The sequence below is a fragment of the Phacochoerus africanus genome, chromosome 3 (genome assembly GCF_016906955.1).
Source record: "Phacochoerus africanus isolate WHEZ1 chromosome 3, ROS_Pafr_v1, whole genome shotgun sequence".
In the NCBI taxonomy this organism is placed as follows: Eukaryota; Metazoa; Chordata; class Mammalia; order Artiodactyla; family Suidae; genus Phacochoerus; species Phacochoerus africanus.
In genome coordinates this window covers 146513026-146527852 of record NC_062546.1, presented here as the reverse complement: position 1 = coordinate 146527852, position 14827 = coordinate 146513026, and the positions used below count along the sequence as shown (strand labels likewise).

Sequence of the window (14827 nt, the reverse complement as noted above, 5' to 3'; positions counted from 1 at the left end):
GCGAGATGAGGTCAGAAAGGTACAGGATAAAAAGAGTCCATAGTCCATAGGGCTTTTGTTGACTGTGATAAGGTATTTGATTTTTTTTCACAGAGCAATGAAAAGCCGTTGCTGAACTAATAGTGGAAGCAGGGAAAGTAGAGACTGGCAGCAGTCAGGTGAGAGATAATGGTGGCTTAGACTCTGTGGTAACAATGGACATATGGAGAAATAGACTGATTTGACATATATTTTGGAGATGTATTTTATATGTATTTTTCTGTAAATTCAGGAAAGCTATAAACTGCAAATTCCCAAATCCTTTGCACCTAGAATCCTGGATATGATTTTAGGTACCATCAACCAGATTTACTCATTCTGGTAAGTTAAATTTACTCCTTGGATTTGCAGCTGAAATAGATGAAAGGTGTTATTACTCAAGTCATCCATTTTGCTGGAGTGGATTGGACAGACACAGAACGATTCTGTAATCCCTGAATTACAGCTAATACATTGTGTTTCTAGATCCAGCCTTTGGACCAGGACCAGTTTTGCTGTGCTTTCTAGGAATCATTCTTGGAAACCCAGTCTCAAACAAGTTCCTAATTTTTTTGTCCTATTCTTCTCTTCTTAAAATCATTGGAATTGTTATCTTGTGATTGACTCTTTAGTAATATACATACCATTTTTTATAAAAAACATTACATTTAAATTTACTTAAGAGAGCTTCCAAATGAAGGCTACATGACAATACAAGATCAAGGAGAATGAGAACCCAAGAAGTCGAAGTAGTACCATGCAGCCTTCCCCCAGTTTTTAGTGCCTCTATCCCAAAGCTATCCTTTCCCTCTCCTGCCTCCATCCCAACTCCCAGGGACAGGCTCTCTTCCTATCCGGAAGACAGAACCAGTGAAAGAATGAATCAGTAAAATTAGGGAAATTAGGTAAATGGACATGAGATACCCTTTAGGTCAAGAAAGTATTTTAAATTGCTCAGAAAAATTACACAATCTACTTATGCATATGCAAACTCTTTATAGGCACTGTTCATGCTTCCTTACCTGATGAGGTGAGGCAAATGGAACGTTACACGATGCATCCCAGGAGTAAAGCAGGAAGTCTGGGAACTTTTTTTTTTTTTTTTGTCTTTTTGCTATTTCTTTGGGCCGCTCCCACGGCATATGGAGGTTCCCGGGCTAGGGGTCGAATCCGAGCTGTAGCCACCGGCCTATGCCAGAGACACAGCAACGCGGGATCCGAGCCGCGTCTGCAACCTACACCACAGCTCACGGCAACGCTGGATCGTTAACCCACTGAGCAAGGGCAGGGACCGAACCCTCAACCTCATGGTTCCTAGTCGGATTCGTTAACCACTGCGCCACGACGGGAACTCCTGGGAACTTTTTAATAGTCATTGTTTAAGTTCCCACAGCAGACTGTTTCAGATAGAGTATATGCCCAATCTGTGTCTATGGCACAGATAGCCAAGAGACTGAGAAGTAAACTACCCCTTAGCCTGCCACGAAGAGGAAGGAGAACCTCCCTATGACGAGGTCTTCTGCGGAGGTAACAAGGGTGTCCCAGCACTTTTATCAGGCCCCAAAGTCCACCCACTGTTCCTCCTTATATATTTGCAACATTTCTAATTATCCTGCCTATAAATCAGTCTTTCTATGATTATTTTGACATTTTCTACCATAAGAATATTTATACATTTGGCAAAGCAGTAACCACTTTACTTCTGTGATATTAAAAATACTCCTGCACTCTCATTCATTGCTGGTAAAAATGCAAGATGGCATACTCCCTGGAGGGAGTTGGGCAGTATCTAGCAAAATTTGAAATCCATTTACCCTTTGACTTCAGAATCCCATTTCTGGAACTCTGTCCCAAAGATAACACTGTCAAAACTTTGAAAAGACGTATGCCTAAAGTTGTTAGATATATTTTTGGTATATTTGTTAGTTGACAGTCTTTTGGGCAGCAGTATTCCAGGGGAATAGAAGCAGAAACTGTAAAGCTCCTTGAAGCTTCAGTTTGGAAGTGACAGGGCATCACTTCTGCCCTGTCCTATATTGATCAATGCAAGTCACCAAAACAGCCCAGAATCAAAGAGTGGAGAAAAGATAGGTACCCTCCTTTGGACGGGAGAACCAGCCTTAATCACACTGCAAAGGAAGAAGGGTGCATGTGATAATGGAAGGAATTTGTGGCTATATTTTACAGTGTGTCACAGACAAGTACTGAAATATTTTCCTGGTAAATTAATACCTGGGGTTGGCTTAAAAAAAAAAAAATTGATGTGGGTGAGTGGTAAGTAGAGATAATTGCTGAAGCTGGGTAAAGTGTTCAGGGGAGCTTATCATAGTTTTAAAAATCCACTTAAATTCAAAAGAAGAAAAAAATGTATTGCAGAAGATAAGAACATGTGTGTTGTGTATCATAAAATTGGTTAAAAGACTAAGGAGTTCCTGTTGTGGCTCAGCAGTAACAAATGCAACTGGTATGGATAAGGATCAATCCCTGACCTCACTCAGTGGGTTAAGTGTCCGGTGTTGCCATGGGCTGTGGTGTGGATAGCAGACACAGCTCGGATCCTGCATTGCTGTGGCTGTGGCACAGGCCTATAGCCGCAGCTCTAATTCGACCCATAGCCTAGGAACTTCCATATGCCGTGGGTGTGGCTTTAAAATGCAATAAATAAACTAAAATTTTTAAAAAATACGAAAAATATTAAGAAGTCGGAATTGTTTTTGGAGTTCTCTGGTGGCTTAGCAGGGTAAGGCTCTGGTGTTGTCATCTCTGGGGCTTAGGTCTTTGCTGTGGCTTTGCTTTGAAGTTTCCTGGCCCAGGAACTTCAGCGTACTGCAGGTGTAAGCCAAAAAAAAGAAATAATTGTTTTTTAGATTCCCTATGAAAGGAGTTAACTTCATTCTTCATTTTACTTCTCTTTTCCCCTCCCTTGATTTCTGAGAATAATTATTTTTACATTGTGAAGGTTTGTAATACATTTTGTCTGATCATCTGTAATACTCATATTTCTTTAGATTACTTCAATATTTAAAAAGTGAGATAGAGAGGAAGGGTGAGAACTAAGTTTTAAGGCATTCCAGTGTTTAGAAGTCAGAAAGGTGGGATGATATAACAAAGGAGGCTGAGAAGCAGCAGATGATGAAGAAAATTGTGCTGTTGAAGTCAAGTAGAAAAAAGTATTTCAGACTGTGGGGGAACAGTGTACTCATATAGTTAATAGGATAAGGTGAGAATTTAGTCTTTATTATTGGATTTAGAAATATGAGGATTATTAGACACCATGACAAGAGTAGCTGCAGTGAAGCAGCAGTGACAGCAGTGAAATTGAAGCTAGCCTGAGGAGTAAATGTGGAGAACCAGGAGTAGAGACCTCATATGATACCTTTTTCTTGGAATTTAGCTTGAAGGAAAGAGTAAAATACTGCTAGAAGAGGACTGAAGATGGAGGTTTTTTAGAATTCCCTTGTGGCACAGTGGATTAAGGATTGGTATTGTCACTCGGGCACCTTGGGTTACTGCTGTGGCATGAATTCAGTCCCTGGTCTGGAAACTTCTGCAGGTACAGCCAAAATAAATAAATAAAATGGAGCCGTTTTATTTGTTCTGAATTTTAAGATGGGACTATTACAGCATATTGGACACTGTAGACATACAGAAATGAGGTCCTTACGAGGATGTGTTCAGGTGGAGGGACTGGCCTTAGGTAGGACCATGACAGTTTATCCATAGTAACTGAGAGTGAAGAGCAGGGAAGAGGTGTGGACAGTTTGAATAGAGAAAAGGAAGCATATCAAAACTCAGACATAAAAACATATTTTCTTCAATACAGTCACCATAAAAAATTACACTTCTGTTTATTCCATTGCACAAAATAAATTTCTTTTAGAAGCTGTGGCACACTGTTTTAAAGGGACTTAGGAATGGTAAATTTTTAGCCCCTTGTGTTACTTGGGGTTCAGGCTGACAAGGACTCAACGTTAACAATAGATTGAGCAGTTTGTTTTTTATCTAATAGCCCAGAAGTATGAGTCCCAGGGCTGGCTAGTTTTGTAACCCTCAACATGTGACTCCCACTTTTAGGTCCAGGATGGCTATTCCAACTCCTGACATCAGTCCATATTTCAGTAATAAGGAAGGGAGAAGGGGAAGCAGAACAGAGCACATATTTACCCATCATTTTAGGAACATTAACTGGAAGTATTGCAAATAATTTTCACTCATTCTTTTGGCCCCAACCCAATGACATGGTCACCTAACTGCAAAGAAAGCTAGAAAATGTGGTCTTTGTACTGGGCAGCCAAATGCTTGCCTAAAATCCAGGAGTTCTTTTATTGAAGGGAAAAAGAATAATAGATATTGAGGGATAGCTAGCATTCCTTGTCATAGTTTTCAGGATGATTTTGAATTTGGAGACATAGCAGAAAGGCATTTGGAGTCTGAGCCTGGCTAAGCTGGGTAGTACTTTTTTTTTTTTTTTTTAAATGGCTGCTTCCCTGACATGTGGAAATTCCTAGGCCAGGGATTAAATCTGAGCCACAGCTGTGGCAATGCTGAATCCTTAACCTACTGCACCAGGCCAGGAAGCTGTTTTACAAAGGAGATAAAGATTTATTTGTTCTAAAGTTTCAGTGAAGGGGTGTGTGTGTGTGTGTGTGTGTGTGTGTGTGTAATCAGTAACTTCCTGATGTTGAATAGAATCCTTCAGCTAGTGAAAGAAGTAGTGAAATGAGCCTTATAGCGTAATTGTACCTTTTTAATCTGTTGGGTTTGGATTTTTGTTGTCTTTTTAGGGCTGCATCCACGGCATATGGAGGTTGCTAGGCTGGGGGTCGAATTGGAACTGTAGCCGCCAGCCTACACCACAGCCACAGCAATGCCAGATCCAAGCCACATCTGTCACCTACACCACAGATCATGGCAATGCCGGATCCTTAACCCACTGAGTGGGGTCAGGGATTGAACTTGTGTCTTCGTGGACACTAGTCAGATTCGTTTCTGCTGAGCCACAATAGGAACTCCCAAATCTATTGGGGTTTTTTTGGACACACCCATGGCATATGGAAGTTCCCAGGCCAGGGATCAAACCCACACCACAGTAGTGATCCAAGCGGTTGCAGTAACAATGCTGGATCCTTAACCCACTGTACCACAAGGGAACTTCTAATGTTTTAAACAGGAATAATAATCTATATCCTGGATGTGAATACATGTATTAAATGCAGAGTGACTGATTTCCTAGAAAGTTCATTCTGGTAGGAAGAGTGTTCAAGCCTTGGAAACACAGATTTCTTAGATACCAGAACCTAAATTCATTTCTAATAGAAGCAGGAGTTCCTGTCATGGCACAGCGGAAACGAAACCGACTAGGAACCATGAGGTTGCGAGTTAGATCCCTGGCCTCACTCCATGGGTTAAGGGTCTGGCATTGTCGTGAGTTTGGTGTAGGTCACAGATGCGTCTCAGATCCTGCGTTGCTGTAGCTGCGGTGTGGGCCGGCAGTTGTAGCTCTGATTAGACCCCTAGCCTGGGAACCTCCATGCCACGGGTGCAGCCCTAAAAAGTTAAAAAAAATAAGCAAATATTTCACCTCCCTCCCATCTGTCAGGTTACCCTTCCTTTTTAACCTTTTAAGGGAGGTGGTTATCCTGTCCTGTCTTTCTTTACTGCCTTTCTTTCCCATCGTTTATTCAGCTGTATACTCAAAGTCTTCTTGTTAACAAAACACTGCATATCTATAATAATTTGCATTGGGATTTCAATTGCCTAGAAAAAAGAAATTATATGAATTCAATATGTTATTGAATTATTATACAATAACAAACAATTTTTATGCAAAACTTATTTTTAGAATAAAAATAAGCAATTCAGATAGATTCTGCAAAAATGTTAGCTTGTAATAGCTACTTTTAAGTATTTGTTGAAAAAAGAATGAATTTCACTCATTCATATATATCTTTTCCAGGTGACTCCCTTTTGACATTGTCTTTTTAAGTTTCTTGTTAGAGAGAAGTTTGCTCAGATGTTAGCCAAGTTTAAACTCACTTCTTTGAAGTATCAATTACAGTGTATTTTACCCATGTATATAAATATCATTATATGATCAACAATTCCTTTATAAATAGCATTTAGGGAGATTTGATCTGTACATTCCCTGTGCTTCCCCTTTTACTATTCCTGTGATCCTTAATGTTTTTTAGAATCCCTTTAGCTGCTTCTTAGATCAATCTTGGTACCATTTTCCTATGTTTTATACAAAATGTAATGGTAATGTTATTTATTCTACATGTAGTTGCTATTTGATTTGGATATCTGTGTACAAATCAATATCTAAGCAGAGGATACTGTTAGAATAAAGTTCCTAGGAGATAACTTTCCAAGCTCTTCTTATCTGTTAATTATGCTGACTTTGCTATTTATTTAAGATCTCTACCAAAATGCATTCATTCACAAATATTTAATGATTACCCTCAGTGGAAAAGCCATATTGTTAGGTTCTATGGAAGATAAAGTGAATCTTGCTTTAAGATACTTTGTAGTGTGATATGTAAGATACGTACATTCGAAACTGTAATGCAAAGTAAAAATTAATAAAGTAACACCAGTATACACTCTATGTTCATTCTCCAAGAGCTTTGTTTTTCCCCCACTCATTCAAGGGATGATTACTTCTTATTTCTCCACTTTTGGGAAGGAATCTTAGAATGATGGAGCAATAGAAAAATAGCACTTGAGTGTGAAGGAGCTGGATTATGATCCTAGTGCCTGTAATTGATGCTTGGTAAATGAATAAGGGACAGAGGTTTTGTTTGCATCTGGACACTCACGTTCAATGGGAATACAAGCAGTTTCTGAAGAGGGTTCATATAATGATAATTCTCCACTCGTGTGTAGTAACTAAGACTTAGTGGTAAGCAAGTCTTACTGAGAGCAAAATATGACCAAATTAAATTAAGGCTTCATTCACCTTAAGGAATAGTCTGTGATTTGATAGAGTTTGTGAGTTTTTTGTTTGTTTTGTTTTTTTCCTTTAAACTGGGCTTGAAGACTCATTTCTTTTATCTTAAAGAGTTTATTCTTTCAGTTAGCATTTATTGACTACTTACTATATGCTAACTCTGGGAGGTACTCAAATGGTGGGAGCTTAGCCTACTTAAAAGGACATAAGGAAATATCAGTATAGTATTAATAGGTGCTATAAGCAAGAAACTGCAGAACCTAATGGAATATGAAATAATGAAAGGGATTAACTTTTATAGTGTGAGGGGCTTGTGGGCTGGGCTAAGGATAATATAGTAAGGTCATACTTGTAGTATTTAGAATAAAAAGCAAAATGGAAAGAAGTATTTCATTCTCTGACATTATCTTAAGGTTATCTTAAAGCTGCTATCATTAGTTGCATGAAAGGAATATAATGAATTGGATAGGGGGTGGTGGGACCACAATAGAAGGAATCTATTTTTGGTGACTCAGTGGAACCAAGTACAAATTTATATAATTTTATCATCCCCATATATAAAGATATAGACTAGAGAGTGAGTTTAAATCTCTTAATTTGGCATTTTATAATTGTTGCTCTGAAATAACAGAAAGTAAGTGTTCCCTATATTCAGTTATAAATGTTGCTAAAGGTAAGGAACATCTTCATAAAGATTGATGTCCAGACACAGGAGGTATTTAAACAATGCATTTATTTTGTTGTAATCATAAATGTCACCTTTGGCATAGAACCTATCCAAGTTATGTGTAGCTTTAGCTTTAAAAATAATTTTGCTTCATTTTTTAGTATAAGAAACAAAATAATGAAAAATGACTTTGTTAAAATTTTAATTTTATTTTTAAATGAATTGCTTTATTATTGTATTGGTTGCTCTTTCTTTGCTACATTATAATAGAGGCATTCTTTTTTTATGTGGTAACATAAATATAAAGGGTGTGATTTACTTCTTAATTTGTCCAGGAGTAATATTTTTATAAGAAAGTTCTTTTTTTTTTTTTTTTTTGCTTTTTCGGACTGCACCTGAGGAGGCATATGGAGGTTCCCAGGCTAGGGGTCAAATTGGAGCTACAGCTGCTGGCCATAGCCACAGCCACAGCAACGCAGGATCTGAGCTGTGTCTGTGACCTACACCACAGCTCATGGCAACACTGGATCCTTAACCCACTGAGCGAGGCCAGGGATCTAACCCACATCCTCATGGATCCTAGTGGGGCTTGTTAACCCTTGAGCCACGATGGGAACTCCAGAAAGTTCTCATTTTAAAAGTGGTAAGTAACCTGAAATCCAAGTAAAATATAATGCTTTCTTCAAAAGTCATCCTATGCCATGGACTATGTTCTACTATGACATGGCAAAAAAAATAATAGTGGTCTATTTTTAGTGTCCAAATGAAATACATAGTTTCTTTGCCTCAGGCTTTGTTTTTAAATGCTCTCAAATGAGTTATGTGACCTAGTATTTATATCAGTATTGCTTATTCTTGGATAATGGGTTTTTCTATGATTATGTGGAATCTAATATGTTTACCTGTGCTAACAATAGATTCTATATAGTTAACAAACTGCTATGTCTTTGTTAGTGGTGGTTTTACATGTTGTGGAAATGAATTTCCTTATTTAACTTATGTGATCAAATTGAAAATCTTAACTATATTTTAAAACTTTTTGCCACAGCGTTTTACCAACGAGGATCATTTGGCTGTCCATAAACATAAACATGAGATGACACTGAAATTTGGTCCAGCACGTAATGACAGTGTCATTGTGGCTGGTTAGTATATGCTTTTATTAATAGCTTATCTACATATTTCACCTGGAATGTGCACAATTTTTGTGTATTCTCTGTAAATAATATAGTCTGGTGATATCCCAGTGGCTTCATTTACAATAAATGTTGACAACATGTATTTTACCCATGACATTTTCATGTTCCTTTTGACCATTCATTTCATTTTTTTGTGTGGTTTTCAAATGTAGTGTTCAGTGTTACTTTTTCGTGGAAGTTAATTATAATTCTAGGGGCATTCATACCATCTCTACAATTTACATTTAACTGGTAATTGAACTAATGCAATGTTTAGTCCTTTTTTTTTTTTTTTTTTAAGGACTGCACCTGAGGCATATGGAAGTTCCCAGGCTAGGGGCTGAATCAGAGCTACAGCTGCCGGCCTACACCACAGCCACAGCAACACCAAATCTGAGCCACATCTGTAACCTACACCACAGCTCATGGCAATGCCAGATCCTTAACCCACTGAGAAAGGCCAGGAATTAAACCCGTGTCCACATGGATACTAGTCAAGTTTGTTTCCACATGCCACAATGGAACTCCAGTCCACATTTCTTTTTGCTGTTTACACCTGCTTTGCAGTGCTGTACGAAGATAGATGATCATACTCTTCCTGTTGGAGAAAGAGCAGTTAGCAGACCTGTTTATTAAGATTTTGTTTATATTTCTTTTTGGACTAAACATCTCTGTTTAGTAAAATACTCTCAATAAAGGAGGATTAAATTCATTAAGTGCTTTTTTTTTTGTATGTTGCTCCTGTGAACATACAGTATCACCTAAGCAAATGATTATCTTTTAGTATGTGAAAAGAGAAACCCCATTCGTGCATTGGTTTATTGTCTTTCCATGCTATATTAGTTATCCCTTTTGGGTTATGTATATATATGCACACATCTGTTATACACACACATACCATTTAATTTCATTCTGTATATTTTTATAAGTATTGTCATAAGAAAACAAAGTTTTATATAAAATTTAATATACTTATATAAACTTCAATCCTTTTTGTGTCATAACCACAGCTTCACTTATAAATATTCAAATTCACCTTTAATTTTTTTTTTCTCATAAAACTCAGGTTATATTTTTTTGTAAGTCTGGAATTATACCTGAATACTGACTCTCCAACATAGAGATCAAATGTAATGCTTTAGAAGATAATGAGGAAAATAGATGGGTCTTCCTGTCATTTCAATATGAAAATTTTTGTATTGAAAAAACTAGAGGTAACAAAGTTGGTAATTTACCAAAACAGTTTATTTAGGAAAAGTATAGAGGAACATTCAACATATCTTCGTTTCTTTGAGTAAAAGGGAGCAGACAAGAGTAAGGTGTGCATCAGACATTAAAAGAGAAGCAGAAGCACAATCAAACAAAATAACAACAGCCTAGAAAGGTCACTCTCCTAGGCATGAAGGTCCGTGCTTTTCTGGAACCTCTTGCCTTAGAGCCATATCTCTCTCTGTAACATTTAACTCAAGAATGTTTTGAGGTTGGTTTTTAGAATGTAAAAATGTATCTGTTCACATTTAATGCAGTAGAAAAATAGACTACATTAAAACATTGTACTTGTCCATTTTTTACTAATATATGTTGAGATGGTTTGGTATTACTGTACAATGTAATGCATGATGTGTGTGGTATATATTGATGATCAATAGCCATAAGCCATCTGCATGTTTAAAGTTGTGCCTTTGTTGATTTTTCTTTTCAAGCCTGATCATTACCGTAATTACTGGTAAAAGTGAGTTATGCATACGTATTTTATTTTTAGGACTTCTCTCCCTTTAATACAAAATAGGAGCCTTCTCTTGAGCTTAGATAGACAAACCCTTTGGCTGTTCAGGAGAGTCAAATATAGGTTCATTTTACTGATTCAGTCATTATGGACCTGCTGGGCCCTTGCTATAATACAGTTCTGTAAGTCTTTTGAGGGGTAGAGGTTATGTGTGTTGCAAACTAACTGTTAGGTAAAATGATAACAAAAGTACCTTAAGTAATTTTGGTAATACTGAAATGGACCTACATTATAACTAATGTGTATGACAAGCATGTCATTTTAGTGTTATATTTATACATAGTAAACATATTAATACTCTGGGTATATTTTAGGCCAGAGACGAGCATAAAACAGTATAAGTAAGGCCTACCCTGGGGACCCAATAGTTAACAAATAATGTATGAATTTTAATTTCACAAAAGGTTTTATGAGTATTTTATCTTAAACCAGGAGTCATCCTTACACTTTTATTTACCTTAAAATAAATATAACCTTTAAAATTGATGCCCCAAAACTATATATGAATAGAATTCGAATGTGCTACCAACTCTGATAAATAAGAATAGCCTTGAAAACAGTAAGACTTAAATAGACAAAATTCATAAATTTGCTGTTTTTCATTTCAACATGGACTTCAGCATTTGTTCTGTAGATGTACACTCAGTGGATGTTTTAATGCACATAGCATGAGTACACATTCAAATGTAGTTAAAATGTTTCAATTTCAAGAAAGCAGAGTTGACCATTCCTCTGCTGCTTAGAAATTAAGCTAGGACATTCTACAGGTATATGACATAGTCCCTTATACTAAGCTTGAAAAATGTGTTAAAATAGAAAATTAGACAGTAATAAGGAGGGTTTTGTTTTAGTGGGGGTTTTTTTAGGGGGGGAGGGTCTTGTTTTAACCTTCTTTTTCTTCCTTATAGTATTCTGATCTGCCTACTAAAGATTGTTTTATTTTAAGTTTGCTTTCCGTAATAAATTATGAACACCAGTGGAAGGGCCAAGGTAAAGCAAATATACATGCTCCTGTCCTAGTTTTCCTCAAATTGCATGTATTTTAAGCCTTTACAAGTTTTAACAATGTAAGTTTTAAGAAATTTGTATTATGTTAGATGATGATAATAGTTGATCTCTGAGTAGAGGATACTTATGTCACTCTACTCAGAGAAAAGATGTGGACTGAGGAACAAGAAGGATTTCTTTTCATACTTTTTTGGTTCATAAAGTTAGAGGAAAAATCTTAAACTACAACAAAAACTTAACCAAATTTTGTTTGCTTTAAAGGAAGAGGTCTTTCCAAAGAGAATTAACAGCTGACTGAACCAGTCCTGCTAATTTGTTAATTTACTAGTGATATTTTAGGGTCCTGTATGCATTTTAAGTTAATGCAATTACTTGACATTTATTTCAGATCAGACCCCAACACCAACACGATTCTTGAAAAACTGTGAAGAAGTGGGTTTGTTTAATGAGTTGGCAAGTCCATTTGAGAATGAATTCAAGAAGGCCTCAGAAGACGACATTAAAAAAGTATGTTAACCATAAAATTTATTTATCTATTTTTATGACTGCACCCTCAGCATATGGAAGTTCCTGGGCCAGGGATTGAATCCAAGCCACAGCTGTGGCAGTGTCGATCCTTTAACCCACTGTGCTGGGACAGGGATTGAACACGTGGCTCCACAGCAACCCAAGCCACTGCAGTCAGGTTCTTAACGCACTGAGCCATGGCAGGAACTCCTAACCATGAAATTTAAAAAGAATACTTCTCATAGAATAATCATAGTTTCAGTTCCTACTTTATTATTTTAGATAAAGTGATTGGCTGTTTGTTTTTTTAACTCCCAACATTTTCCTTAATGTTTGTGTTTTAGATGCCTCTAGATTTATCTCCTCTTGCAACACCCATCATAAGAAGCAAAATTGAGGAGCCCTCTGTTGTAGAAACAACTCACCAAGATAGTCCTTTACCTCACCCAGAGTCTACTACCAGCGATGATAAGGTTAGAAATTGGTGTTTATGGTAGAAATGCAAACTAAGTGGGAAAAAATCAGTACTCTTAAGTATAATGTTTCTTCTTCCTAATATGTTATTGTAATAAACTATTCATAAGTCAGTGTCAGATTATAATAGTTTTATATGTGAAAGTCTGTGAATACTCAGAAATTTCAGGGAAAGAAGACTCCATTTTTATAGATACTTCATTTTTTTATTAGACACAGAAAAATTATTGGGGAGAATAGCAGTCATTTTATTTATTTATTTATTTTTAATGTATTTTTTATTGTTATTTCCCCCAACACACTTTTTTTTTCTCCCACTTTACAGCATGGGGACCCAATTATGCATACATGTATACATAATCTTTTTCTCCTATTGTCGTGCTGCGTTGTATCTAGACATAGTTCTCAGTGCTACATATCAGGATCTCATTATAAATCCATTCCATGAGTAATAGTTTGCATCCATTGACTCCAAGTTCCCAATCCCTCCCACTCCCTCCCCTCTCCCCCCTGGGGCAACTACAAGTCTATTCTCCAAGTCTGTGATTTTCTTTTCTGTGGAAAGGTTCATTTGTGCTGTATATTAGATACCAGATATGAGTGATATCATATGGTAATTGTCTTTCTCTTTCTGACTTATTTCACTTAGTATGAGAGTCTCTAGTTCCATCCATGTTGCTGCAAATGGCATTATGTCATTCTTTTTTTTATAGCTGAGTAGTATTCCATTGTGTATATGTACCACATCTTCCGAATCCAATTGTCTGTCAGTGGGTTGTTTCCAGCTCTTGGCTATTGTGAATAGAGCTGCAATGAACATGTGGGTGCATGTGTCTTTTTTAAGGAAAGTTTTGTCCAAATGTATGCCCAAGAGTGGGATTGCAGGGTCATATGGTAGTTCTATGTATAGATTTCTAAGGTACCTCCATACTGTTCTCCATAGTGGCTGTACCAGCTTACATTCCTACCAACAGTGCAGGAGGGTTCCCTTTTTTCCACACCCCATCCAGCACTTGTTATTTGTGGACTTATTAATGATGGCCATTCTGACTGGTGTGAGGTGGTATCTCATGGTAGTTTTGACTTGCATTTCTCTAATAGTCAGCAATGTTGAGCATTTTTTCATGTGCTTGTTGGCCATCTGTATATCTTCCTTGGAGAAATGTCTATTCAGATCTTTTGCCCATTTTTCAATTGGGTTGTTGGCTTCTTTGCCATTGAGTTGTATAAGTTGCTTTTATATCCTAGAGATTAAGCCCTTGTCAGCTGCATCATTTGAAACTATTTTCTCCCATTCTGTGAGTTGTCTTTTTGTTTTCTTTTTGGTTTCCTTTGCTGTGCAAAAGCTTGTCAGTTTGATCAGGTCTCATTGGTTTATTTTTGCTCTAATTTCTATTGCTTTGGGAGACTGACCTGAGAAAATATTCATGATGTTGCTGTCAGAGAATGTTTTGCCTATGTTCTCTTCCAGGAGTTTGATGGTGTCTTGCCTTATATTTAAGTCTTCAGCCATTTTGAGTTTATTTTGGTACATGGTGTGAGACTGTGTTCTAGTTTCATTGCTTTGCATGCAGCTGTCCAGGTTTCCCAGCAATACTTGCTGAAAAGACTGTCTTTTTTCCATTTTATGTTCTTCCCTCCCTGTCAAAGATTAATTGACCATAGGTGTTTGGGTTTATTTCTGGGTTCTCTGTTCTGTTCCATTGGTCTGTATGTCTGTTTTGGTACCAGTACCACACTGTCTTGATGACTGTGGCTTTGTAATATTGCCTTGAAGTCTGGGAGAGTTATGCCTTCTGCTTGGTTTTTGTTTCTCAGGATTGCTTTGGCGATTCTGGGTTTTTTGTGGTTCCATATAAATTTTTGAATTGTTTGTTCTAGGTTCTGAGAAAAATGTCATGGGTAATTTGATAGGGATTGCATTGAATCTGTAGATTGCTTTGGGTAGTATGGCCATTTGTACAATATTAATTTTTCCAACCCAGGAACGTGGAATATCTTTCCGTTTCTTTACATTTTCTTTAATTTCCTTGATTAATGTTTTATAGTTTTCGGCATGTACATCCTTTACCTACTTGGTCAGGTATATTCCCAGGTATTTGATTTTTTGTGGTGCAGTTTTAAAGGGTATTGTATTTCTGTATTCCTTTTCTAATATTTCATTGTTAGTATACAGAAATGTGACTAGTTTCTGAATGTTAATCTTATATCCTGCTACTTTGCTGAATTTGTTGATCAGT

At 36.9% G+C, this 14827-nt stretch overlaps 1 protein-coding gene across 3 annotated transcripts in view; it reads left to right on the top strand.

Moving 5' to 3' along the window:
* The window catches only part of ATF2 (activating transcription factor 2), an 89941-nt gene that overhangs the window by 29732 nt on the left and 45382 nt on the right, over positions 1 to 14827 (top strand). For all 3 annotated transcript variants that reach the window (XR_007134022.1, XR_007134023.1, XM_047772925.1), the window contains exons 5-7: positions 8683 to 8779; positions 11995 to 12113; positions 12458 to 12586. Coding sequence is in view for 1 of the 3 variants with exons in the window: in XM_047772925.1 (XP_047628881.1) it covers positions 8683 to 8779; positions 11995 to 12113; positions 12458 to 12586 (345 nt within the window). In the remaining 2 variants the exon portion in view is untranslated. The remainder of the gene's footprint in view (positions 1 to 8682; positions 8780 to 11994; positions 12114 to 12457; positions 12587 to 14827) is intronic.